Genomic DNA, 27,606 nt, shown 5'->3' with positions numbered 1-27,606 from the left:
CTTGGAAGTGAAGCACCAACCACCCCTTCCCTTTTATGAACACCCCAGCAGCACTGCTGCAGCCGAAAGGGAGCACAGCATACTGAAAATGCTCCTGATCTACCCTGTACCTCAGGTAATATCTAGGGACTACAGGGCAAGCATATACAATATGTGTCCTGCAGGTTCAAGCACACCATGGCAGATAGTACCTGTTCAACGTGAGCATTTTGAATTTGTCCTTCCGCAGGAAGGCATTCATAGGCCGAAGATGTTCAGCTGGGTCAAAGGCCCCCATCCTCCTTCGAAACAAGGAAATAGTGAGAATAGCAACCCTTTCCGATTTCTGAGTACAGAACTCTCTCTAGGCTCCTTTGGAGAGTAAAACACGCACCTCTTGCAACAGAACGGAAGGTGTTCCTCTGAGATTCACACTGCTGTGGAGGGAAGATTTGACACAGCAGAAAGAAATGAAATTCATAGCCAAGCTGAATGATTTGAAGAACTCATCTGTCACACATGATGGTTCATCACCCCAGGAGAAAGAGCTAAATCCTGCCACCATAGGGTGGATGATGGCCACTAATGGCAAGCTAAAGTGGCTTAGTGGCTGTTGCCACAGGGTAAGGAGAGCAGGAGTGGGAGCACGTTGCCTGCCGGATCTACGTTCCCAGCTTTGAAAGGGCTGGGGTGATTGCAACAGAGGCTGGAGCGATTCATGTAGCTTATATGCCCACCCCCCTAGAGTAGCCTTGGGATTTCTAGAACTGGTGAGGAAACTGGGTCAAAAGACTCAGAGAATGTGCTGTGGCCTTACTCTTTCTTTGAGATTCAGCTATTTCACCGAACAGGTGAGAGACATTAAAAGGCATATTAATGAGAGGGCCTGTACGTGTCCTTGGAATTCAATGGAGCGCATCCACACATGGCAAAAACCACTACACTAGTGCCAACCGCCCTTCCAAGAAAATCAGTAATACTATGGCCAACACAAATCACATATTTGGCTGGATCTTGACCATGAAAGAATGGTTTGAGCCAGAGAGGCAAAGGAGACTTCTGGGAATGCTGGCAAGATCTTGCTTGCCAAGTCCCAGGGGGGCATACAGATATCCGTCTAACAAACAAATTGCACTGACTGACCTCAGTGCTAGGCTAACTGAAGTGACCATTCGTTTTCTGAATGGGAAAAGGTTGGGGGTCAATTTGCTGACTGAATCCTGAACACCCAGACTCTCAGAAATAGGAGGTTTATTGAGTAAATCAGTATTGCCAGGCACCGGTCTGTGGAGTCTGGCCACCTGCCTATTCACCAGGAACAGTGTTTTGACCATGTGCCCATTAAGGTGTCAGTAGGGGCCTCATCGAATGGGAGCAAGGGCTCAGATGTGGCTTGCCCAAGCTATAAGATTGGCATAAAGTAATTTATCTTAACCTCAATAGAGAGTAGTTGTAGGTCCAAGATGTCAGCTGGACGTCGAATAACCACGGCTAAAGAAGCACTCTTGTTGGTGGTCCAAAAGGCAATTTCCACCCTGTATTAGAGGACGTATCAAGGTCTCTGGCCCCCTGCACGTTTATTTAAAAATTTCGTACTCATAATAAGGGGTTTATATCATCCTCATCCCCACAATTGTAATCTAAGGGTGGTGGCATATTTTGGTCAGAATCAGAGGCAAAAATATAATGGATTCTCTGAGGGGTGTACTCTCTAATGGTGGCATAGGATTAGAATTAGGCTATATGGTGACCGGTTGTACTTTAGTAATTTCATAGAGTAGATTATCAACCGGGATTGTGCTGAAGTCAGTTCAGGCTCAGACACTTAAACCAGGGCCAGATCCTTCTGACAGTAGTGTCAGTACCAGTGTAGACGAAGGAATAGACTGATTGGGTCTTGCAACTAGGGTGGGAGTTTGTATGGGAGCTGGTACGGAGCCCATAACTGCACCATAGAGGGTTAGACGACACTGAGGGTGGATCAGCCAGTGGTAATCCAAATGAGGGTCCCTGTGGATCTTTGGTGCTTGGAGGAGCACCACATGAAGCCGAAAAAGTTACAAATATCTGCTACATGGTATCTTTACTGTCTTTGATTTTCTGTGACGTCACCAATAACCCAGGTAAATCAGGGCACAAACTAAGGAATCGGCTCTGCGACTGGAGATCTGGAGAGAGACCATCTGCCATTATGACACACTTGTGTCTTCTCTTTAGGTAGAGTGTGTGTGGATGGGTCAAGTCCCACTTGGCTAACTTGTATTTTTATCTGAACCTCTATTTTGACTTACTGGAGGACTCTGACCATGAAATAGGCCACTCCCAGGAATGACCTCAGGAGTGGGAGCGGGTCCATGCCCTTGACTAGTAGGAGGATTTCTGCGAGGCCCACAACTTCTTGCGTTATGCGATGTATAACTTTGTTTCTTGATCCAAGATCTCTTTTGGGTGCATGAGGTAGCACTTGTCGCACAACTTCCAGTCATAACCCCAAACCCAAGCGCCAGAAACATACCTCATGCGGGTTTGTGACCCACATCTGTTTTCTACTATTGCAGCATGATTTGAAATCTGGAGTCTTGGGAGGTAACTACGTTCCCTAGCACACTGGTTTTTGTTCTGTTTCTGGAGTCGCTAGAAGGCAGACGAAATTGGTAACATAGCTCCGCATCCATGTCAGAAGGTTTGGAAAGAAAGGGACAGGTGTCAGGGCACAGGAGTGGTGCTTATATGCAGCTCTGTGCTGTCATTTCTGGGGCAAGAAGAAGCCAACGTAGAGCTGCGCAGAGCCACCTAGCGACGTCGGAGGAGTATTGTTGAAAAAAGCTTTCAGATTCAGTATTGTGCCTGGGAAATATTCTAAAGGTGAGAAATCTGCAGAGAGAAGTATCAATCAGAAAGGCATACATTTGGGTGCAGGGTGGGAGGAGTTCTAGAAATAGTTTGAGAATCAAAAAGAGGCTTACCGGCATAGTTTTTTTTTTGATTTTTCAAAAACCGGTATTAAATGAATTGCAAAGCAAGATTACAAGATTGCACCATTGCAAGACATCATGTACAGGCATACAATTATTACAGCGGAGGGTACCTCGGACACCTGACACCAAAAAAGAAAGGGGAAAAAATTATCAAGGGAGCGCTATTACCATAAAATGAGCCACGGAGGGAGGCATTAAACGTGGGGGGGTAAGCTAATGGAGCAGGAGGAGATGAGAGCAGGGAGAGGGCAACTCATTGACCTTCACCGGTGGCCGCCGCGGGCAGAGCGACGGCAAGGAGCACGTGAGAGATCACCGAGCGCTGGGGGTTGTGACTGGAGAGGTAGGACACGAGCCGACCCCAAATGTCAATTGGGCAGGATCTGGCTGGCATAAGGTCCCAGAATTCGGACAGGAGAGTCTGACAGCGTGATGCATCTTCCAACCACAGGGCCACCTTAGGGGCAGGCCTGCGGCCCCAACACATGGAGACCCTACGCAGCGCAAGGACAAGCAGCATGGCAATCAAGCAGCAGGAGGCATCTGGGCAGAATTTAACGAAACCTAAGAGACAAATCAGAGGGTCGGGCTGGACCAATGACGAGGTGATCACAGTAATAGTGTCGCAACCCTCACGCCAATATGCAGAGACCTGGGGGCACAGCCAGGCAAGGTGGGAGAAGTCAGCCGCGGGAGCAGCGCAGACATCTGTCATTGGAAACGAGTCCCATCTTATGCAGTTGGGCAGGTGTCCGATAGAGCCTATGTAGATACTTGAAGTGGATGAGGCGGAGACGATAATTTGGGGATAGGCGTTTGATCTGTTTACAGCAATAAAGCCAATCCGCTTGAGTTATTTCCATACCCAGGTCTTCCCCCCACGCCACCCAGGCCCTGTCGGTGGAGATGGGAGATGCAGCCATTGTGAGGCCATACATTTTAGTGACTAGCTCCCTGCAGACAGCCCTAAGTTGGTAGTATAGCAGGGTGTCCATTGGGCTAGAGTCAGCAGCTAGCGAGAAAAAAGTGTCCCCGGGATAAAAGTCGGACACTGTAGAAAGCCCAAGGCGAGTGGCATGTTTAACCATCCCAGGAGACTGAAGCGGAGGAAAGACTGGGTGATGCGCAATTGGCATCGATGTCGCAGAAAGCATACCAGAGCCTGAAAATTTACGCAGTCCTTCCCAGGCCAAGCGCAAGGTCTCAACCGTATCAATCTCAGTACGAGGGAGTTTCGCCGGGGCGAACAAGGCAGTCGCAAGCAGCCACGGGGTGGCCAGGTCGGCCTCCACCGCAACATGAGGCTGAAATGGTGAGGGATGGAGCCAGAAGGGCAGAAAACTGGCCTGGGCGCTAAGGGCGTAGAGTTTGAAATCAGGAGCGCCAAGACCGCCGTGTGACATCGGGAGGGTGAGAATGTCATATGCGATCCTGGGCTGTCGACCGGCCCAGACCAGGGTGATGAGTAAGGAGCGAACCCTGCGGAAGAAATGAGCAGTTAGGGGGATGAGAACATTGACGAACAAATATAAAAACTTCGGGAGCACCACCATCTTAGCGATGGCAATGAGTCCGGCCAGCGATAGTGGCAACCAGTTCCAGAGGGGAATCTTGGACTCAAACCAGTCCACTGCGCGGCCGAAGTTAGCTCTCCAAAGTTCGTCTACATCCCTGCTTAGCCAGATGCCTAAGTATCAAGTGGGGCCAGACGCCCATACGAAGGGATAATCGGAAGTGAAAGGCACCGTGGCATCCGTAAGGGGGAACAGCACGGACTTATTCCAGTTCACCTGGATACCTGAGTAGCCCCCAAACCGTATCACCTCACGAATCAGAGGGCTGAGATTCTCCTGGGGATTGCGAAAATAAAGAGTAACATCATCAGCGTACATGGAGACCAGAAGGACTCGAGCCGCAAAGCCGATGCCCTTCAGGGTATGGTGCTGACGAAGTCTAGCCGCGAGTGGTTCCATGGCCATGGCAAAAAGCATGGGTGACAGCGGACACCCTTGCCAGATGCCACGGCCGATCGAGATAGGTTCAGATATTTGGCCATTAATCCGGAGAAGGGCAGTGGGAAGGGTGTAGAGGAGTTGTACTTTCCAAATGAAGACTGGGCTCAAGCCCAGGCGAGAGAGGAGATAAAACAGGAAGGGCCACTCTAAGGTATCAAAGGCTTTGGTGCCGTCGAGTAGGGCAGCCACTGCCGGGAGTGCTGGATTAATCTGATGGAGGACAGAAAAGATGGTCTGAAGGTTATGGGAGTCGGGCTGCCGGGGATAAAACCGGACAGGTCCGGGCGGGCAATGAGCAGCATAAGGGGAAGGAGGCGGGAAGCAGCTTGGCGAAGATTTTATTGTCCGTGTTAATGAGGGACAAGGGACGATAGGAATCTCGTAGCTCAGGGTGTTTGTCTGGTTTTAGGAGTAAAGTGAGTAAAGCCTCGCGGAGCGTTGGGGGAAACCGACCTGTCTCGAATGATTCATTATATATGGCTGCTAAGTGCGGGACCAGAATAGGAGTGAAGGATTTATAGAAGGAGGCTGGCAGACCATCTAAGCCGGGGTCCTTGTCACAGGGCATGCCATTAATTGCGGCCACGATTTCCTCTTTAGAGAAGGGCTCATCAAGGAATTCCCGGTGGGGTCTGCCAAGCCAAAGGAGCTGTAAGGTGTCAGAAATATTGGTCGAGAACCTCACACGGGGCACAGAACCAGCTGTGTAAAGTTGTGAATAGAATGCAACAAAACGCTCTTTGATTTCATCATGAGAGGTGGTTCTATCCGGGCCACCATCCTGAAGGGCAGTGATGTAGGAAGCAGCGCGAGGAGGGTGTAGGAGGTTGGCGAGGGTTTTGCAAGGGTGATCGCCCTCACCAAAGCGGCGCGCACGCGTCTCCCTGCCGAGAAACGCGAGCTCCCGCTGGGCCTCATCGGCGAAGTCAGTGAGCTTCTCTCGGAGCTTGGCTAACGTGTTGGGGTCTGGGTCCTGGGAGAGAGAAGCATCCAGGGCTTTAATCTCTATCTCCAACCTGTCCAGTGTGACGCGAATAGAACGTAGGTCTCCAGACTGCTTGGAGATACACTCCCCACGGATGACCGCCTTGAAGCCCTCCCAAGGAGTGGAGGGGGAGTCGACGGTGCCCTCGTTGAGCTCTAAGTAAGTAGTGATTGCAGTTTGTATTTCATCACATAATACCGTACCATGCAGCGCGTTTGGGGGGAGTCGCCAGGAGAACGCGTGATGCGGGGAATGTGGGAGGCGTAGACAGAGTCGGACGGGAGCATGATCTGAGAGGGTGCGCGCCAAATGATCAACAGAGGTGAGCCAGGAGAGGGCGTCCGGGGAAGCGATCCAAAGGTCCAGGCGGGACCAGCAGCCGCGAGAACCAGTAACGCAGGTGCCCTCGGGTGCCTCTGTGTGAGTATGGCACCATGTATCGTACAGCGCATTATCAGTAAGAACAGAGCTGAGGAGTGCAGCTGCGCGCGGGTGAGAGGCGAGGGGGCCAGAGTGATCTAGTGTGGTAGAAAGTGTAACATTGAAATCCCCCCCACCCCCAGAGGAGCACGGCAGGGCTTAGGGACGAGATCTGGTGCCAGACTTGTGCAAAGAAGTTCGGGTCGTCACTGTTGGGCCCGTACAGTGCAGCGAGCGTTAAGGGCTGAGCCTGCAAGGTACCATGGAGGGTCACGAACCGCCCACCATGGTCAACAATTACCTACGAGGTCCGCCACTGGAGACCCTTGCATAACAGGATGGACACCCCGAGAATAATTTGAGTAAAATGAGGAGTGGATTTCGCCCCAATGCCTGGAGAGAAGTCGGGAGGAGGTAGCAGAAAGTAAGTGGGTCTCCTGCAGAAAACAGATATCCACTTTGTGCCGAGTGAGGTGAGCATGGACAAGGCGCGCCTTGCAGTGGTCATTAGGCTACGGACTTTCCAGGTCCAGAAGGAGTTGTCTGTCATGGTGTCAAAGCCAGACGAGGAATGTCGAAGAAAGCAGTGCGTGGGGCAGGATTTTCACACATAAGCATGAATTGGTGCCGAATACAGCCGGGAAAGGAGTGCAGTGCAAAAGGAAAAAGAAGGTGCAATAAGGCAGTGTAATCGAGAAAACCAATACTAAAACCACCGCATTGGCCTGAGAAGGAGGGAACAAATCCCAGGAACCCTCCATCCTTCCTCCCACACCAAGCCCCCAAACAGGCTGAGATACCACCCGTACCCTCCCTGGGAACCCACAACTGGGAAGGGAAAAGTCTATGTCTAAAAAGGGAATCATCCCATGGAGGCATGGCATCGCCCAGCATACACCACTGCTAAGAAAGCAGGGTGGCCAAGCAATGTGTCGAAGCAGACTGCAGGAGTAAAGGTGCCATAGAGTCAGGGGCATCAAGCCCAGGGCATATCGGCGATACGAGAAACCTTGCGAGGAGGAAACATGCCAAACGAGCCACAGCAAAACCAGTGTACAAACAGCGTGCAGAGGAGCCAGCGGAACAGTACAATTTAGTCATTGTCACTCAGGTTGCAGTCAGCGGTGTCTTGAGAGTTAGCAAGAGAGGAGCGATGTTGCCGATCCAGTTTCTTTGCAAAGGCCAAAGCGTCCTTGGGGTCAGGAAGGATGAGCGTCTTGGAGCCCTGCCTGACCCGCAGTTTAGCCGGATAAGCAAGGGAGTATGAGACTTCATGCTTTTGGAGGATTCATTTCGCGGGGAGGAACTCACGGTGAGCAGCCTGCACCGCCATAGTGTAGTCAGGGTAAAACGACAAGGAGTTGCCCTGGTGACGGATCCCACCCCTCTCCCTGACCGCTCGAAGAATGGCGTCGCGGTCCCTGAAGTTAAGGATTTTGGCAATGATTGGGCGAGCTGACAGGCCAGGTCCGGGACGAGGACCGAGGGAGCGGTGGGCCCGCTCGACAATGAACACTGGAGAAAGGACCTCACCAAAGAGTTCACGGATGAGTTCTTCAACATAGTCCTTCAATCGCAAGATATTGGTTGATTCAGGAACGCCCGTGATGCGGATATTGCTCCTACGGGAGCGCATTTCCAAATCCCCACTTTTGCTATGTATCAGCTCCAGTACTTTATCCATTTGGAGAAGTTTTTGCCGATCCTGAGTGGCGGCATCCTAGGCGTCCGAGACCCTCAATTCGACGCAGAGTAGGCGGGCATCTTGAGAATCCACCCGGGCCTTGACCGTATCCAATCGGGATGATAACTGTTCGAGCTGGGCCGCGATGCCCGTGACAGCAGACCTGACCTCCAACATGATGGACTTGAGGTCGTCCTCACGAACGAGCCGAAGTCCCCTCCACGGGGAGAGTAGCGTCGCTCCCATCAGCTGCCGCGCCGTCCTGGAGCATCTGCCTGCGCTGCTCGAAGACGATCTTTGGCTGTTTGGGATATGCTTTCCCCATGGCTGGGCAGAGCCTAATGGGGGGAGTAGCCAGGCAGTAGGAGGGGAGCTACAGCAATAGTGAAGGCTCAGGTAGGTAGAACAAGGAGGCAGAGAGCGCAGGCCCTGTTTCAGCAGGTGGCGTCCAAGCTTGATGCAGTGTATGCTCCACGACAGTGTGCTACGGCGAGTGTTCCCACAATCCCGCCAGTCCCCACGAAGGGAACGCCAAGAGGACCACACGGACGCGGTGCTGGATCGGCGAGGTAGAGCAGGAAGATCATGCAAGCAGAAGCTGTCCGGCGCGGTGTGGTCCCAACAGGAGTGACCCGGTGGAAGCGCCGCTGAAGACAATGAAGCCGCGGGGGTAGCAGCGGCGAGGAGACAAGGGGGCACCCAGCCTCCGTCGCGGGCCGGTACTATGGAGCAGGTAAGTGCAGGCACGAAGGAGGCGCCCCCGCAAATGTGCCAGAGGAGGGGGCCCCGCGGTTTGACTGGTACGCCCCCAACCTTGCCGCAAAAGAAAACCCCCCGACAATAGCAGCTCTCACCTGGTGCCGCCCAGAGTCAAGCAGTGGTCTTGCCCCCAGCCGATCGCCGCAAGAAGGGGAAGTGTGGTGCACCACCAAGACATGAAGGCCGCACTCAGGAGACCAAGGGCCAGGGATTCCACCAGGGCGGCCCCCCAGTCGGTGTCAGGACAGGCAAGGAGCTCTCAGCGGGCGCCTGGAGCGGCCCCCGATGTAGACGGAGGCGAAGAGTGCGGCAGCAATACAGGGTGGAGGTCAGGCGCCAAAGAGGAATTTCAGCCACTAGGGCCGGCCGCGAGGTGGTGACAGCAGGCGGTGGGCCAGGAGGCCAAATCCAGCGGAGGGCCGAGGCATTACTAGTGGCCGCAGCAGAGCACCGCGAGGAGCCAGGGAGCTGCACAAGAAGAGGGCAACAGGCCGCGGGGAGTGCGCCGCCCACTTCGACAGGCCCGGGGATGGAGAGCTAGCGCGAGGCGCCAGTGATGGGAAGATGGCACCCACGCGAAGAGGAGGCCCGGGCGTCAGTATGGCTCACGCGCCCCCAAGCCCACCACCAGGTGCCCCCGTCAGCAGCAGCACTCACTGGCTTCATCTATCGAGAGGTGCTGACAGGCTACAGGCAACAGCTCCGGACACAGGAGATTGCAGTCAGGTGGGAGAGCACAGGTAAGTAGGCCCGGCGGCGATATCCGGCCCAGCAGCGGCATAGAAGCCCAGGAGTGGAATCAATGGATTCCCCCAGACAAGGCGAGTCAGGATGGCATGGCGTCAGCTGGATACAGTAAGGCGGACTGCAGGATAGCTTGCGGATGATCGGCTTGGCCGGCGGAGCCCACTCAGAGTGAGGCCATCTCGCAGCCGGCTAAGCCACGCCCCAGCTTACCTGCATAGTTACCTCAAAAACCTGCAATAGCAAATGTCTTGGAACCTCAGTGTAATTTGTTCTGAAAGGTCCTGGAAAAGCAATTCAACTTTGCAAGGTGTTTTGAGCATCAGGAGTGAGCCTGTAAAGGCTCTATGTTTGTTGGTGATCCCCTGCAAAAATAAGCATAGGGAGGAACTCATAGTGGGGCCCATGTGGGACTCTGAGGGCATAATAGACAGATCCGAGGGGTTGCAAGAGAAATATCTTGTAGGAAGTCACATACATAGCTCAAAGGAGGGTGAAATGCTGTGAGGAGTGAGAATTGCATCAGAGTACCGCGCTGGGATAGATCAGTGGGTGCAAAGTGTCATGCTGGGATTGGTTGTTGTGTCATCAAATTTTGCACTGTGATAGGTCCACAGAGAAAGGATTCGCCCCCAAATGCCCTAGATCACCTTAGAAACAAGTGGGAAAGCAGGTTGGGCTGGTAAAAGACAGAGAATGGCAGAAGGATTGTATGGCGCCTCGGGAACTTGCCATCTCGTCCCAGAGCTGGCTGGTCCAGCTTCATTACCTACACCTGACCTAGTTCACTCCACAGCGTCTTTGGCATGCGGGTATACCACCTGAACCCAAATGTGCCCAGTGTGGCCGTATGCCAGCAAACTTCTTTCACATGGTGTGGCAAAGCCCCAGCAATGCCGCATAATGGTACAGGATAGCTGGAACTCTCCAATAAGTCCTACATCGAACAGTGAAACTATTACCCAAACTAGCCTGGCTGTGGCTTCTGGAAGATCTCGGGTGTGGTAGGGGGCATAGGACGCTGGAGGGCATTGCAACAATGGTTATCAAAAGGGACACTGCTCCCAAATGGAAATCTCCCAGCCCACCCTGTTAGAACTGGGGGTCTCTAGTTGGCAATGGCTTGCAACTTTGATCAAATAGGGACCCTTGATTCTAGTCAGGGAAAGGGGATTACACTCCTGGATAACCCCTGCTCACCCCCTTGGTAGCTTGGCACGACCAGACAGGCTTATCTTAGAAGCAGTGTGTAAAGCATTTGGGAACACATACAGTAATACAGTGAAAACACTACAGATGGACACCACACAGGTTTTATAAAAATAAGTATTCTTTATATAGACTTAACACAAGACCACAAACGACAAAATCCACGATACTGCAATAGAAAATGATACTTCAAGATGGTAGAGGTAGTTCAAAAATAGGTTATTCACTTAAAAGCAGTCTTTAGCAACAGATAACTCCAACTGGAGTTATCACGACGTAAGGTCAAAGAAATCCCAAAGTACGGCGCCAACCGAGAGGTGCGCGGCGTCGGGCCTGGAGTCAAAACAGACCCCATACAGAAAGGGTACCTTGGAAAAGCGAAAACAAAGACAGCTCACGGCGTCTGGAGATGCGTGTCGTTGGTGCTGTGCGGCGCCGGTTCCTTGCTTTGGGGGGTGATGCGTCGGGTCGTCGATGCTTGCGCAAAGCAGGGGAGGCGTTGGTTCCTTACCGGAGAGCAGGTGACGTCACGATTGCACCGAAACCACGGTTCCGTACGATGTCACGATGTCGATGGATTCTTGACCACCCACGATCGGCTCCGCAATGATGTCGGCTTCGGAGTTTATGCGGCACAGCAGTAGGCATCGGGCTATGTTGTAAGTCGGAGCAGCGCTCACGGCTTCGATGCAGAGTACAGCGTCTCTCGCCGGCGTCGGTGTTGCAATTTCCTTTTGTAGCAGCTAGAACAGTAAGTTCCAGAAGCAGGCAAAGAGAAGGGGTGAAGTCTTTTGTATCCCTGAGACTTCAGACAGGAGGAAAGCTCAAATTCAAGCCCTTGGAGAAATATTCTGCAAGATGATGAAAGTTCCTTAAAAGTTCCTTCTCCTTTCCTTGGCAAAAAAGAAACCACTGCAGGCCAACCCAGCAAACAGCACACTTGCAGAGGGGCAGTCCAAACTCCTGCAGCTTCCTTGGTTCTTCTCTTTGGCAAAGGTTTGTCTTATTTTCCCAGAAGTGATCTAAAGTCCTGGGGTCTGGGCCCCAATATTTATACCAGTAAATCATTTGTCCTCTGAAGGCAGAGGGCCCTGTACCTAGTCCAAACCAGTTCTGGGTGCATTCTGCCAGTGTACACCTTCTTCCTGTGTCAGTGTGGGCCAGGGTCCTCAGACACACCACAGGAGGTGGAGCCAGCATTGTGGAAGGCAGGCACAGTCCTATTCAGGCCCAAGTGCTACTCCGCCCACCACTCTACATGCAGATAGGTCTATTCAACCTTGTGCTGAATCACCCTGTCTCCTAGAGCCTCCCCAGTCCCTGTCACTCACAAACCAGACATGCAACACACAACCTAGCAGGCAGGCTGGATGGTTAGGCAAGAAAAGACCTACTTTCTAAAAGTGGTATTTTCAAACACAGAATGTTAAAACCAACTACACTAAAAGATGCATTTTATCATTCTGAGTTCAGGCGTACTAAACTCGAATTCCTACCATGTTCCCTGGATCAGTTAGGATTATAAGGTGTTATAATCAAACAGCCCATGGGGACAGGTAGTCTTGCAATAGTGAAAAACGAAATGGGCATAATTCACTATCAGGACATGCTACGCACATCAGGGCATGTCCTACCTTTCACATACAATTGACCCTGCTCGAGGGCCTACCTTAGGGGTGTCTAACATGTAGAAAAGGGAAGGTTTAGGGACTGGTAAGAGGGTGCACCTACCAAGTCGACATGGCAGTACTAGACTGCACACAGGCTCTGCAATGGCAGGCCTGAGACACACTTTAAGAGCTGCTTTTGTGGGTGGCACAATCGGTGCTGCAAGCCCACTAGCAACATGTGATCTACAGGCCCTGGGCACACATAGTGCACCGTACTAGGGTCTGACAAGTAAATGAAATAAGCCAATCATGAAGTCACTAATTCATTACATCAATTTTAACATATGGAGCACTTGCACTGTGGCACTGAATAGCAGTGGCACAGTGCCCAAAGTGTCTAACCAGCAAAAACATATCAAAATAAGAGGAGACGACAGCAAAAAAATGGAAGGGAGACTCACGCCAGTGGTACCAGGTCTAACACACCCTCTTTGGCAGAGGAGCGAGTGGCAATGGACTGGTGTGCCAAGCAAAAAGAACCTATTTATGTGGAACAAGGCTGTCCCTAAAAGTTTAATAGATTTTGAGGTAAATAGTGGGAGAACTGCGGTACAGAGGGTAGACAGGGATCTAGAATCGTGTTAGAATGTGGGAGGTTCAATTAATGCTATGTTGTTTGTTGCACAATGGTGCTTTGCCTATAAAATCAATAAAATGTTTCTTTAAAAACAAAGTTTGGAAACGGATATGTGGTCTGGGGGCTTAAAGCTGATAGGGTAAATACGTTTTTAGATGAGCCCTTTGTGAAAGGAATTCTGATCCAAGAAGGGCTCCAAGAGAGTAACAGAGTCACAGAAGAGGTAGCAGCTTGGAAAGACTGTGGGAGACAATGATATGAGAACACTGCGAGTCTGCGTGAGTGGGGAAACATGTTATATAAAATGCTGTGTGAGGGAGTACAGCAGAAATGTAAAAATAAATTAGATAAGTGGAGAATTATGGGGCAGACTTGAAAAAGGTTGAAATAGGGACTTATAATGAACATTAAGCCTGGGAGCGGGTGGTGTGGCTAGGTAGCCAACATAGTGGATGCACCATCTGGTGATCCCATGTAGCTGACATCTGGCAGTGGAGGACCCTTATGTGAGACCTGGGAAAAGTAAGCGATGGGGAATGCAAAGTTGTTGTTCTTTTGAGCACTGACTTGAAAGCTCACTGTTGTGGCAGTGGGTAGTTGTCTCTATCTAGCCTCAAGGGTGTACCGAAGAAGACTGTCCACAGGGCAAGATCTGAGCAGAGCCATTGATATGACAGGGGCCTCAGGCAGCCTCAGCAACCAAGACTAGTGACAGACCTGAACTAAGGTAAACCCAGAATCTTGTTTACTGGGCACGACTGGATTGGCCACCTATCTTAATGGGCATTTCCCTGGTGGGTTGGAGTTTTAGAGGCTGTGTTTTTGAAGGCCCAAATCAGCCTCTTTTACTCTCTCTAGTGTCCGAGTGTTTATTGTAGTAGGCGTAGCAAAGGCATAACCAGAATATGAGACAGAGAAAGAAAAGAGAAAAAGAGTTGAAGTAAAGAGAAAGGAAAGTCAGAGGATGGAGGGAGATCTGAGAGAGGGGAAATAAGCGAGACAGAGAATTGATGGAAAGAAAGTAAGGCTGGTTTGAATATTTTTGCCAGGGCTGGTTTTCGTTTCTAGTGCCACAGTGCCTCCTGGTCTTGTGTAAAATCGACAATGATGTCGCCTAGCTGGCCATGAAATTTAGAGACACGAGTGCAACAAGCTTAATGTATTAGGACAAAGTGCGAGAGAGATTATTGTAAATAGAGGTCCAGAATAATAAGGTAACCACACACTTTATTGGGTCTCATTAATGAGGGAGTTCATCCAGAATAACCATCAAGAATCAACATCAGATCTAGTCATAAACCTAACATTCCATGGGCTAAACCAACTCCTATGGTGGGGGGGGGGGTGAAAGGGGTATAGGCAAGAATGGTACAAACATAGAGATAGCTTTTTACTAAAATTCACACAATATATAATATATATGCAACGCAACTGGCAACTGTGGCACCCAGAATAAGAATCACTCCAGAGAGAATTCATAGAGATTACTCCTCTGAGTGGTATGAGTTAGAACATGGTATACAGAAGAAGTGGAGTCCTTAAGAGTAAAGAAATGCTGGGGTTCCACATTGTCATAGATTTAGGACGGGTCATCCACCAGTGCTGTGACAGAGGCTGGATAGCTGGTTTAGGAGTCCTATGGTGCTTTGAGACAGAAATGAGATGACTTACACAGAGGAGAGAACTGCAGTGGCAGAAACTCCAGAGGTCACCTGATTGGCTGAGTACACATCCTCACTAAGTTACATGGAGGTGGATGAAGGCTGGTCAGGGCCGGCCCTAAATCGAATTGCCCGGGACAGCTGCCCGGGATGGAGAGAAAATTTGGTGTTTGTTGTGGGGGTGGTGGGTCGTTGCAGTGTGATGGCAGGAGGTGTGAGTAAGATGAGAGGAGGGCGGCAGGTTGATGGGGTGCTGACAATTACGCTGAGGTACATTGAGGGCTGATTACAAAGTCTTTAACAAGATGAGCTGCTATTTGCATGGCATTAAGTCAATCAGCTCCCTGCTGCACCTCTAGGAATACTGGTGCCCTGGACCAGGGCCCACCTCGCCCATGCCCAAGCCCAACCCTGAGGCAGGCTTGATATCAGGAACTGGTCCTTGTAGGAAAGTGCCACTTTTTGTATGGTTATCCCCCACCCCCAATGTTTGCCTGACATCTGATTCAACATGGCTTGATGTGCCCTAGGTCACTGCCAATCAGGTTCCCAGGGCCTGTGTTCTTTCCCAAGACTGTACCTTTGTACCCGCAATTGGCACATCTTTGGCCAAACGTAAGCCCCTTGTAAAAGGTACCATGGGTACCAAGGGCACTGTGACCAGGGAAGGCCTCTAAGGGCTGCAGCACCTATTGTGCCACACTTAGAAGCTCTGTACATTCACACCCAAAGACTGCCATTGCAGGCTCTGTGTTTCTGTGCAGAGACAAGTGAAAAGTTGACATGGCACATCCCTGTGTGCCACGCCTGCAACCCACTGCCTAAGGCCTAGGTAGTCACCCCTCTAGTAGGGTGCACTTATCCTCAGGTGAGGGTACAGTGGCATGAACCCTGTACCCCTACAGTGTCCAAGTCCATTCTTAGACATTGTAAGTGTAGTAAAGCCATAAGGAGTATATGGTCTGGGAGTTGGTCATTACAAACTCCACAGCTCCATAATGGCTTTACTAAAAGCTGGGAAGTTTGCCAGCAAGCTTCTCAGTACACTGATGCCAGTGTGGAATTTCATGTAAAATGTACTTAGAGGGCATCTTAGAGATGCCCCCTGAAAAGCGACCAGCCCTGGTGTGGTTCCTGAATAGCTGCCCGCCATTTGCCACCACCAGACAGGTTTCTGGATCCCTGGGTAGAGGAGCCTCCGCTCTCTGGGTCCAGAAAAAAAGCCCATCCTGGGCAGAGGGGTCATGCCTCCTCCCCCAAGATGGGCTGGGTCCACGAAAGGGGAAGCTTCAAAGGCCTGTTGCCTTTAGAAGCTGTCCCTGCCTTTTGCTGCCCCCAGCAACAGGCTTCCACCGGTTCTGCCCCCACTTTGAGCAGAAGAATCGGCAGGAAAACCAAGCTAGGAGGAGAGGTGGGCCCACCTTTGCCAGCCCACCCCTCAGGTGGGGGAGGCGAGGTGAAGCACACATCTCAGTCCCCTCCATCTTAAAGAAGAGGGGACTCAACCAATTAGGGAAAGGCTCAAGCCCACCTCCCACTTGAGGGTGGCATAATAGGGGGTATACCCACCCCAAGGAAGGGAGCCATTGGTCCTGACTTGCACACCCCTTTAACACACCTAAATTTAGTAATTTGAGGCAACCCTGAACCTTGCCTCCTCAGATTCAAGGAAGAAAGAAGAAGGACCGAAGAGCCGTGCTGACCCAGGAAGAAGAGGACACCTATTGCTTTGGCCCCAACCCTGCTGGCCCGCCTTTAATCTGCCTACAGCGAGAACCACACCAAATGCAGCAGTCAGCAACCCCTAGAGCCTGGATGACCAACCCTGCACTTATCTGATGGACTCTGTCTCCCGTGAGCACCGGATTTGCTCAAGACAAGAATCCAGATTATGTAACCACTCTGCACCTGATGCCCATGGCACAAGTTCGAGTGGGATTGGTGATCCCTGACCTCCCATAAGCTTCGAGACGACACCTGCAGCCTCAGCCTGAAGAGTGCCCCTGACCGTGACCAGAGCTGGTAAAGAAACCTGATGCCAAAAGACACCCCTGCACGTGACGCAACATGGCCTTGGGTGGCCAGGCATCCCTCAAGAACCCAACTTACCTCTCCAGCTGGTGGTCACCTTCAGGAAGTCTCCCTGCACAAGCCTGCAGTAACTTTGCTGAACTGAAGGTCTCAATTGGAAATCACAGGGCTCCTGACTTGGAACTCTACACCCGGCCGCCCTAGTGCCGCTGGTGGTGCAGCTCTTGTGCTGATTGTTTGTCCCTGCAGTGCTGACCTTAACCCCAGGAGCTTTGCTTCCACGCCCAGGTGGCCTGCTCATAAGCTGTCCCTGACCGAAGGCACCCTTAGACCCATTGGCTAACAATGGGCCCCTGCACATTGTACCCGGGCCGCCCCAGTGCCACAGGTGGTGCAATTTGAGTGCCTATCTAGACCGTGGGGAACTGGTGTTTGTATGGAGAAAAAACTTAACTAAGTCTTACTTACATTGTACAGTGAGATAATACAAATAAATGGATTTGTTTTCTTATTCTTCTTCTTGTTTAATATTCATAGATCTTCCCATTCCTTGTGCCTGTGCCAACGCGTTTCGTCGTTAACGGCATTAAGCCTACGACTTTCTCAAGGCTGGAAGTAACATAGAATTCAATATTGTAATGATAAATAAAATACAATTTACATACAGATTGAGAAAACCCAAAACATTTGCACCCAGTGCAAAGGGCTATTCAAATGAACTAGTTTGTGACAGTATAAACTATACAAAGTAACATTGAAGAGATATTATTACAGAATAAGTAGAGAAATAACTAATTAGATACATTAACATCCAATTCTAATTATGGAAATGAATCTCAGCCTCCTTGATATATAACATTTCTTATTATGGTGATATCGTGATACTCAAAGTACAACCCTAAGAATCCATAATGTGCATATTATGAGTATAAAACCCTTGTGTCGTTAGATCTCAATATCAAAAATCGAAAGGTACCTTTAAGATCCTATTTATAACTGAATCTGTAAAGATCAAAGATGAAATTACTTAAGATAAGGCAATGGTCTTTCATGGTGTCTGTTTTAATCACAAATGACCGTACTTTCCAAAATAAATCTTACGTTGATAAAGGTAATTTATGGTGGTATTGATTATCCACGATACAAATTTGAATATCCAAATTATGAATCCATGTCTTAGGTCAGCCCCAATATTAATATGTAAATTCTGCAAAATTGTACTGTTTCATCCAATAGTTAACTTTTGTCAAGAATATGGTCATAGGTCATCACCAAACAAAAGAAAGCGCCACTATAAAATACCGTATTCTTGCCCTACATCTTAGAATATGGCTTTATATGTGCCCCGTTATTTGTAATAACAGAATAAAGCGAGATAATAGCACCTTAGTATAGAATATAATGTTCAAAATCTTGCACTATATTTATAATGACTTGCCCAGATGGAAGTATAGCCAAAGTAAGCCTTTATATTACGTATAGCTCACAGCTGAAAGGAGATACCACTATATCGTACCTTAGATTGATCTCCAAATGTATCAAACCACGGCGTCCATTACCGTTGTGTATCTTACTAACCAGATAAGGTCCACAAAGTTCGGCACCTGAAGTACAGAATGATACTCTAAGTATACAAACTATAGCATGCTCGATTAATTCAATACTGAATACAAAACAGTCATAATAAGTACCTTCGCTCCCGTGAACTCCTCCCGAATACAGGCGGTCAACAGGACTTACTGATTCCCCATTCAAATAAAGTCATGCAAACACTAAAAAAGGACTATCAGACGTTCTATTATGATCCGCTCCATCTTGAGATGGGAAGCCAAAATAAAGCATTTAAGAAGTGTTCTCCAATGTTCATCTACAATATCGATCGTATTATTAATAGTATCAGTTATAATCATTCTCATGACTCCATCACGCTCATAACAAGCAAAAACAAGCTATCCTTTATTCCAAAGGACACCTTCTTTAGGCAAAAAAAACTATAAGTATACGTCGAGTGAAGTGGACGCTAACATAAAAAACGGACTACATTATAATGCTTTTTGCTTTGCGTCATAAAGGATTAAACGAAACTCCAATAGTAATACGCTACTAGTAAGCAATCAGTCTAACATTCCTATCAATTAGCACCATAATTAGATGAAAAGATAAAATACATCACAAAAAATATTTTGATTATTAGTGGACAATATAAACCCTATCATTGAGATGAAGCTAAGCTCCCAAATATCGTTGGAGCTGTTTAATATAGACTCAGTTACCCAGATGTAATACCTATATGATATCCCACAATAAGGTATAGAGAGCAAGATAATATAGAAAAACAACGTAGTTGTCAATAACTCTAAATTAAATATCCCATGAATAGACATAAGTGTATAGAAATTATCACTCTGAAACAACTTGTAACCCAAAAGATATAACACCAAAATAAGACCCCGCCTTCCAGTACTCCTGAGAGTCACAGCAAGAGATTGATGGTTCAGTATATAGAAATAAACACATCCAAAACTACCGTAAATTGATAATCCAAATCTCAGTCACCTAGAAAGTATTGTAATTCCTGATCAAAATTAAGACCGTCCTCCACGGCCCTCAGACGCATGATCCATTTTGCCTCTGTCCTTCGCAATTTCAATTCCCTATTACCACCACGTGGATCCGGTTTCACATGTTCTATACCAAAGAACATGAAAGTTTTATTTGGGCCCTGAGCTTTACAATTATGTACATGTTCAGTAATAGGATAACGTAGATCATTGTACTTAATAGCCCGTAGATGTTCACCAACGCGTTCTTTCAGTGCTCTGATAGTACTTCCCACATATATCCTAGTACATTTACATTCAATAATGTATACAACATACTTGGTACTGCAAGTAATATTTGTTGATATGGTAAATATTTTACTGTCATTAATTTGAAAATCTCGCGTTTTATCTTTGGCACATCTACACATTCCACAATGACCACACTTATAAAAGCCCTTAGAATGTTGTGTCAGCCAGGACTCTGGTTGTTTATGCACTGGATAACTGGGGCTTAATAGAGAACCAAGAGTTTTACCCCTTCGATAAGTGATTTGTGGTCGTTCGGTTAAGCAATCTGCTAAAGTTCTATCTAATTTCAAAATGTGCCAATGTTTACACATGCTTTTCCTAAGTGAAACACTTATAGGTGTAAAGTCAGTTATTAATCTGATAGGTTGTGCTGTTTGTGTAGTATCTTTCACAGATTTCAAAGTGGACATGCGTTTGATTTTTAGGGCCCTAGTTTTGGCCACATGTATATCATGTTGGCGCGGATCATAATAGAACGTCTGATAGTCCTTTTTTAGTGTTTGCCTGACTTTATTTGAATGAGGAACCAGGAAGTCATGTTGACCGCCTGTATTCGGGAGGAGTTCACGGGAGCGAAGGTACTTATTATGACTGTTTTGTATTCAGTATTGAATTAATCGACCGTGCTATAGTTTGTATATTTAGAGTATCATTCTGTACTTCAGGTGCCGAACTTTGTGGACCTTATCTGGTTAGTAAGATACACGACGGTAATGGACGCCGTGGTTTGATACATTTGGAGATCAATCTAAGGTACGATATAGTGGTATCTCCTTTCAGCTATGAGCTATACGTAATATAAAGGCTTACTTTGGCTATACTTCCATGTGGGCAAGTCATTATAAATATAGTGCAAGATTTTGAACATTATATTCTATACTAAGGTGCTATTATCTAGCTTTATTCTGTTATTACGAGTAACAGGGCACATATAAAGCCATATTCTAAGATGTAGGGCAAGAATACGGTATTTTATAGTGGCGCTTTCTTTTGTTTGGTGATGACCTAGGACTATATTCTTGACATAAGTTAACTATTGGATGAAACAGTTCGATAATGCTTGCCCAAAAATTTTGAAATTAGTTAATAATTGTATAGCAAAAGGTACTATAAATCCATGTGTCTTACAATTTTGCAGAATTGACATATTAATATTGGGGCTGACCTAAGACCTAAGACAAGCATTCATAATTTGGATATTCAAATTTGTTTCGTGGATAATCAATACCACCATAAATTACCTCTCTCAAGGTAAGATTTATTTTGGAAAGTACGGTCATTTGTGATTAAAACAGACACCATGAAAGACCATTGCCTTATCTTAAGTAATTTCATCTTTGATCTTTACAGATTCAGTTATAAATAGGATCTTAAAGGTACCTTTCGATTTTTGTTATTGAGATCTAATGACACGTGGGTTTTATACTCATAATATGCACATTATGGATTCTTAGGGTTGTACTTTGAGTATCACGATATCACCATAATAAGAAATGTTATATATCAAGGAGGCTGAGATTCATTTCCAGAATTTGAATTGGATGTTAATGTATCTAATTAGTCATTTCTCTACTTATTCTTTAATAATATCTCTTCAATGTTACTTTGTATACTTTATACTGTCACAAACTAGTTCATTTGAATAGCCCTTTGCACTGGGTGCAAATGTTTTGGGTTTTCTCGATATGTATGTAAATTCTATTTTTCTTTATCATTACAATATTGAATTCTATGTTACTTCCAGCCTTGAGAAAGTCGTAGGCTTAATGCCGTTAACGACGAAACGCGTTGGCACAGGCACAAGGAATGGGAAGATCTATGAATATTAAACAAGAAGAAGAATAAGAAAACAAATCCATTTATTTGTATTATTCTGTAATGAATGCTCTTGATTAATTTGGTGACGTGTGCTCCGAAAAAATTGTGAATGTTTATAATCAATCTTATGATTGAACTTTGGAGAGGTTAGGGTGTTTTCTCTCCCTTTTCTGGATGCACCGTATTATTTTGTCTCTTAGTAACTTTTTAGTGTGAAGACTATATGTGCGCTTCTAATACCTCTTACACCCCAAATACTTTGTATCTAAGCATACCAACCCAAGTAATCTGAGAGTAATCAAAAAGTATTCTAAAAGCAAATACTGTGTAATTTAAACCGCTTTTTGAAACTATGCCAACCTGTAACAATTACAAATCCATTCCCAATTGCATTTCTGTGTAAAGGTTTACAATTGAAAGTACATTTTACCTACCTGTACCAAGTCCTGCTTGGTTCTCGAAAAAAATATAACTATACTTTTTTATGCGTCTCTGAGTGTGTGTAATCAGTCCTTGAGTGAGTGAATACAATAAATGATAACACACCCTTTGGATAAGACTAACTGCTCACCCACACTACCACAAAGAGAGCGGTTAGTACTTACTTAATTTAGCCTCTGCTATACCTCTGGGGACTCCCTGGACCTTAAGGAGCACTCAACACCGTCGTATGGGGGCCTGGCAGGCCTTTTATTCCACTGGGCATTTCCCAAGTGAGCTGAAGCCCATGGAGGCTGGTTTTGAAAACCCAAATTCGCTGCTGATGGCTCTGTCATGTTCCACTGTTCCCTAAGGCTACCGCAGCAGGCATGGGAGGCTTCATGAGAGAGAGAAAGAGAGGGAGGGAGAGCTAGAGAGAAAGCAGTCAGAGGTGGACAAGAGAGAGACGTTTCGACCCGATTTGGGGCACAGGGGTGGGTGGGGACCTCAGGAGAAAGCGCGTCCTCATCCAGGGATGAAGGGTAGAGCGTGGTCTTCCAATGCGGAGGCAGGTAATCCCACTGCTCGTCTATGTCAACAACCAGCATCAATACGCGCTTTCTCCTGCTTAAATCGGGTGAGAAGGTTCCACAAGAGCCTTTTGCAGCAGCTCCCATGAATCATTAAGATTGTTGCTGCCAGAATTATACGGGATGTACCCCCCCTACCCAGAAGAACCCACGGATATGTGCCTGTGACACTTCACCGGTACTCAGGTTGCTCCTTTTGTCCTGAAGAAGAACCGCAGGCTGAGGTCCCCACCCACCCCTGTGCCCCAAGTCGGGTCGAAACGTCGACGCCCACCTATACCCCACCTGGACCACGAGTTCTTTTTCAAAAACGTGCCACACAAGAATTCAATTGTGTACTGTACAATGAAATGAATGATATATAATTGAAATTGAAAGTATATGTAGCCAGGTTGCAATTAGACTGAGATTGTATGATCAGTCGAGAAAAAACTGTCCATTGTTCCTCTATCACTACTCTTGGAATTTCCATACACCCTTTCATCACGAGAGCACCCTCTCTCTTTTTTGCACGTTCCTAGAATGTAACCTGCTCCTTGTACCCTTAACTGTCCAGTAAACAGGTTATTATTATCTCGAAATAGGATGGAATTAGAAACCTCTTTTTGAAAAATACTTTTCTTGGTTGTTGCATCTGTAGCAAAGTAAATGTATTAATACAGTGAGTCGATAAGCGTTAAGACTCAAAAAGATTTTACAAATAACAATTGTAGTATTATGTTTCAATCATCTGTGATTTAGGTTTAGGAACACTGTTTTTCATACCATATTGAACCCAGGTCCTCGACCGTTTTTGGGCAACCCCATTTTGATAATGGCTTATTTAGTCTGTAAGCACTATTTTCTTTATTGAGTTTCTCTTGCTGCAGGCACAACATGTTTGAAAGTAAGCAAAGCATGTTGTGTCTGCAGTAAGCAGCCCAGACAATGGCGGACGCTTCTTTCCAATGCCATAGGTCTCACATTTAAATGCGAGACCCATTGCATTGCAAATATGTATTTTTTTAAACTGGCCTTTCATCACGCAATCCGTTTCCCGCCACCTTGGAATTGTGTAAGTCTAACACTCTGCTCGATTAATGATTATAATGTCTAAATCAAAGCATGGGTTTCTATTATCATTTGTATATTTTTCAACTTATTATACTAAACATTATTTTGAAATAAATATACTCGATTTTACCTGAAGAGTGTTTTATTTTTTTTATCTGTTAATGAAGCCAGGACGTACTTGTTTCATCTCTATTTTTTTAGCCAAACGTGTTTTGAGGTATTGAGTCCATTTAGTGCTGAATAGATGCAACATTTCTAGCCTGTTTACTTTATATCTGAAACATTTGAAGATGTCCGCTTTGTTTGCTTACAGTTGACGAAAGAGCGCTTGCTCCCACGCTCGTCCTTTTTTAGGTCTTGCCTGGCGTAGGCTGCGCGCATGCGCAGACTCGCTGGCGAGATTTAGTGCTAACAGGGTATTTTCTGTAAGGGGATTTAAGCCCCGCCCCTATGTTCCATTGACCGGCGTCACCATTTATGCTAAACGGTGGCCAGCCATTGGAACAAAGGTGTCGATGACGTTTTTGCTTGGCTTTTCTAGCCGTCCCATTTGGACGGACTCGCTTGCTTTGCGTTGGTCGCAAAAGATTTCTTATCTTTATGGGGCCAAACACATGGCCCCATAAAGACAAGAAACCTTTTGGCAGGCAAGGCCGTCCAAGTGGCTCGGCAGAAAAAGCCGAGCAAATACATCATGGCGTGCGCTTGTTTTACCATGGCGCGTGTTTCATTCGCAGGCACCCACATACTGGGCGCTGCGCTTTGTTTTTCATGCACATATTGGGCACTACGCTTTTGTTCAGCATGCCTGCTTCACTTGCACTCATGCACATACTGGGCGCTGCGCTTTTTTTAAGCTCCTCCAATTTTTAATAATGCTCAACTTTCCTCAGCGTGGCGCCCATTTTACAAGCGCCACACATTAATTTTATCGGCAGCTTCAGAGCTGCATCTGCTCCCCCTCCAGCCGCCAAAAACAAGCTGCCTATTTGACCTCCTCCCTCGTCTTTAATAGCGGCCGGGCAAAACCCTCTTCCGGATAACCTCTGTAGCCGCAGACCGCTCCGACCTGCCCGCCTCCCAGCTGATCAGCAGCCCACAACACCAGAACAAGTTGTGTGGCTGGCAGGAACTACGGACTCCGTACAGTAATTCATTGACCCCATGCTGTTTGTTTCTTTTTTTTATTTCAATTTTTTTACTTAATATACGCAGAAGGATTATTTAATAACTGTTGATGCCTGCCAGATCAGCATTAACAATTATGTGGAAGCGTGATAGCTTGGACTTTTTGATGTTAAATAATGTTTAAAAAATCCAAATTTACTCGCCATGAACATGACCCAAAAGTATTGGAGTGCAAAGCAATACTGGATAATGGAACCTAACATGGACGTATATCTGTTCCAAAAGGGTGGCCACAGCAGAAGAAGAACAAATACAGAAAAGACGGGGTCCGTCTTCTATCTTTACCACTGTCAATGCCTCTGTGGGTGTCAGTGAACCGGGCGAGGAGGCCTCCCTCTCCCACTACGAGATCCGGCCTCTTATGTCACAGGCGTCACTTGCAAGTGAGTTTTGAGCTTTCTATTTTATATCTGGCCCATTCCTAGGATGTGCCTTTATTTCCTTTTTCTTTCGTTTTATTTATTCCTTCTGCAGCGCGACTGGGAGAAGGTCAGTGACTTGTACGAAGTGTTAATCAAAATACAGGTTTGCAATACAAAAGGTCTCGCATTTACGCTAGTTTGAGCTATTGGCATTGTAAATGACAATGTCTTTTATTCAGGGTTTGGTTTTAAAACCTAAATAAAAGGAATTTTTATTTACAATGCTAATAGCTTAAACTCTTGCAAATGCGAGACCTATTGCATTGCAAATGCTTGTTTGTTTCTGTGCTCTGAATGTCCGGGCACCTTAGGCTGGTACACAGTCTAGTAACATCTCATCCAATCAAAGGTGAAACCCCAAAACACGGGCCAGTAAAGTATTGTTCACGCTTATGACTGTGTACGCGGTGTGAGTAACCACCTGCCAGCGACCCTGAGCTGCAAACATGTTTACGAGAGCGAACTTACAAACAAATATCAGGGTCGGCCTTCCATTCAAAGGAGGTAACGAAGTAAACTAGGTTAAGTGAGAACTTTTCATGACGCGAGTTTCTTGTTTAATGGAGAAAGAGGCACTTATTAATTTTATTTCATGCAATGTATTGAACAACATGATTTATATTGAGAGCAACAAAAGAACAGATGAACGCTTTTAAGGACACATCTTTTAAATCTGGTCTTTTGACGTTTCTGAACTTTAAACTGAATATTCAGCAGAGCCTTTCATTAGACAATTGCCCAAACAAGGACGGCGATAGAAGAATGCGATCTAGAACCAGCATACGTGTCAATTTGGCTATAAGTGAGATCAGAGGGAAAAATAGGAGACCATATTTGCTATATTTAGGAAGTTTTAAGGCAGAGAAAGCATAAATATCATAATTTTTAGGGTAGAAAACTGGGAGCCCCCTACCTAAACTGGGAGTGTTATTATTAGGACCAGCTGGACACTTAACTTTATTTTTGTCTTTCTGTTTATTCTGTAAATTTTTATCATAGCCCTCTGAAGTGACCAAGGTGACTTGAGGTGCCAAGTGAAAGTCCCCCAAAAATAATTTAGCTGGTCTTACAATTCAGACATTGGTTGTGAGGCTGCAGAACCCTGTGGCTCTTATGGCACTTCACAGTTGAACTGTACCTGAAGTAATGCGCATACATGGACATTCACTGTTGCTTTGTAAAACATTATCTTTTGATCCAAACTTGTAAGCGTCACCACTGTGGACACTTACAAGTTTGGATCTCTGCCAATTTATAATTTAACTATAAACCATATCATTTTAGGTAGTAACAAGCCTCTTTATTTTTAGCTCGAGGCTGGGCAGCTCGTGCGCTGCTCTGCAGCATGCTGTATTTGAGTATGAAATAGAAGCCCCACCCACTCTCCGCCCATATTTGCCATTGGCTTGTGTAATTGTCCTTCGTAAATGCTGGCTTCTGATTCGTTAATAGGCTTGTTAGTCCCTCCTTAATACCGCCTTGTCTTCATTTGTAACCTCCCATGAGGGCTGGCCCTTTTACATCGGTTGTAAAACGGTATGTCTTTTTGAGTCGGTAAACACTATTTTCTTTAATAAGTTTCTGCTACTGCAGGCACGACATGCTTTCCTGCAACATTCAGAATGCCAAGCGCGCTTTGACTTTCTGAGTAGCCCGGGACAAATGCGGCCGCTTCATTGAATATCGCTTGCATTTACAAGAGTTTGAGCTATTGGCATTGTAAATGAAATTAATTTATGTGTTAATTAGCAAAACAGATAAAAGGCATTGTCATTTACAATTCCAATAGCTTAAACTCTCGCAAATGCGAGACCTATTGCATTGCAAATGCTTATTCCTACCATCCCGCTTGTACATCTTTGCCCTATCTCCCTTACCTGTTACACCTCCCCAAGCTCCTCTTTTTTTTGTCGTATTTCTTTAGTGACAGTATGGGGCTGTTTTTGGGGTCCAAACAAAGCGCCACGCGTGTATCTCTTTTCTGAAGTGTTCTTGTGCTCAAAAATATGAAAATTAAACGTACACTAATGCTAATTAGAAAATCGAAACTGCATTAGAGTACCTCACCTTTAATAAACAGGTGCTGCCCAAGAACTTGAATCCACCGAATATTTTACTAGTATTATGCCATCAAATGTATTGTTTTCTAACTTGTGGCTAAAACATTAGTCTCTTGGCTTGTGGTTTTGATACTTATAAATTACTCTGCGAGGACGGACTACTTTCACAATGATCCAAGAACCAAAAAAAGATGATCTGTACTACCTATAACAAGTGATTATTCAATTTACATCCTAAAAGCGAAAAACAAATGGATAAATGATATCTTCACCTCTGCTCTTCATATTTTATATGTCTTTAAATGTATCTTACCTAGGAAGCATGCCCGGAAGTAAAGAACTGGGGCCTGGTAGCTGATGGAATATAAAACGTGGTATTCCGAACGAATAACTTCTGTTTCTGCACAGCAGTCGCTAGATACATGGGCGCAGGCTGAATGAGCTTCAAGGGCATCCTAAAAGATACAAAAACCAGAAAACATGTACTTAAG

The 27,606-nt window shown here is 46.6% G+C and overlaps 1 protein-coding gene across 1 annotated transcript in view; it reads right to left on the bottom strand.

Moving 5' to 3' along the window:
* ATG10 (autophagy related 10) overlaps positions 1 to 27,606 on the bottom strand; it is a 549,992-nt gene that overhangs the window by 248,375 nt on the left and 274,011 nt on the right. The window contains exon 4 of the mRNA XM_085632419.1: positions 27,429 to 27,570. Within this exon, the coding sequence (XP_085488545.1) occupies positions 27,429 to 27,570 (142 nt within the window). The remainder of the gene's footprint in view (positions 1 to 27,428; positions 27,571 to 27,606) is intronic.

The sequence above is a fragment of the Triturus cristatus genome, chromosome 2_1 (genome assembly GCF_964204655.1).
Source record: "Triturus cristatus chromosome 2_1, aTriCri1.1, whole genome shotgun sequence".
Classification (NCBI taxonomy): Eukaryota; Metazoa; Chordata; class Amphibia; order Caudata; family Salamandridae; genus Triturus; species Triturus cristatus.
The sequence above is the reverse complement of the archived record's forward strand: the minus strand, read 5'-3'. Positions and strand labels throughout refer to the sequence as shown.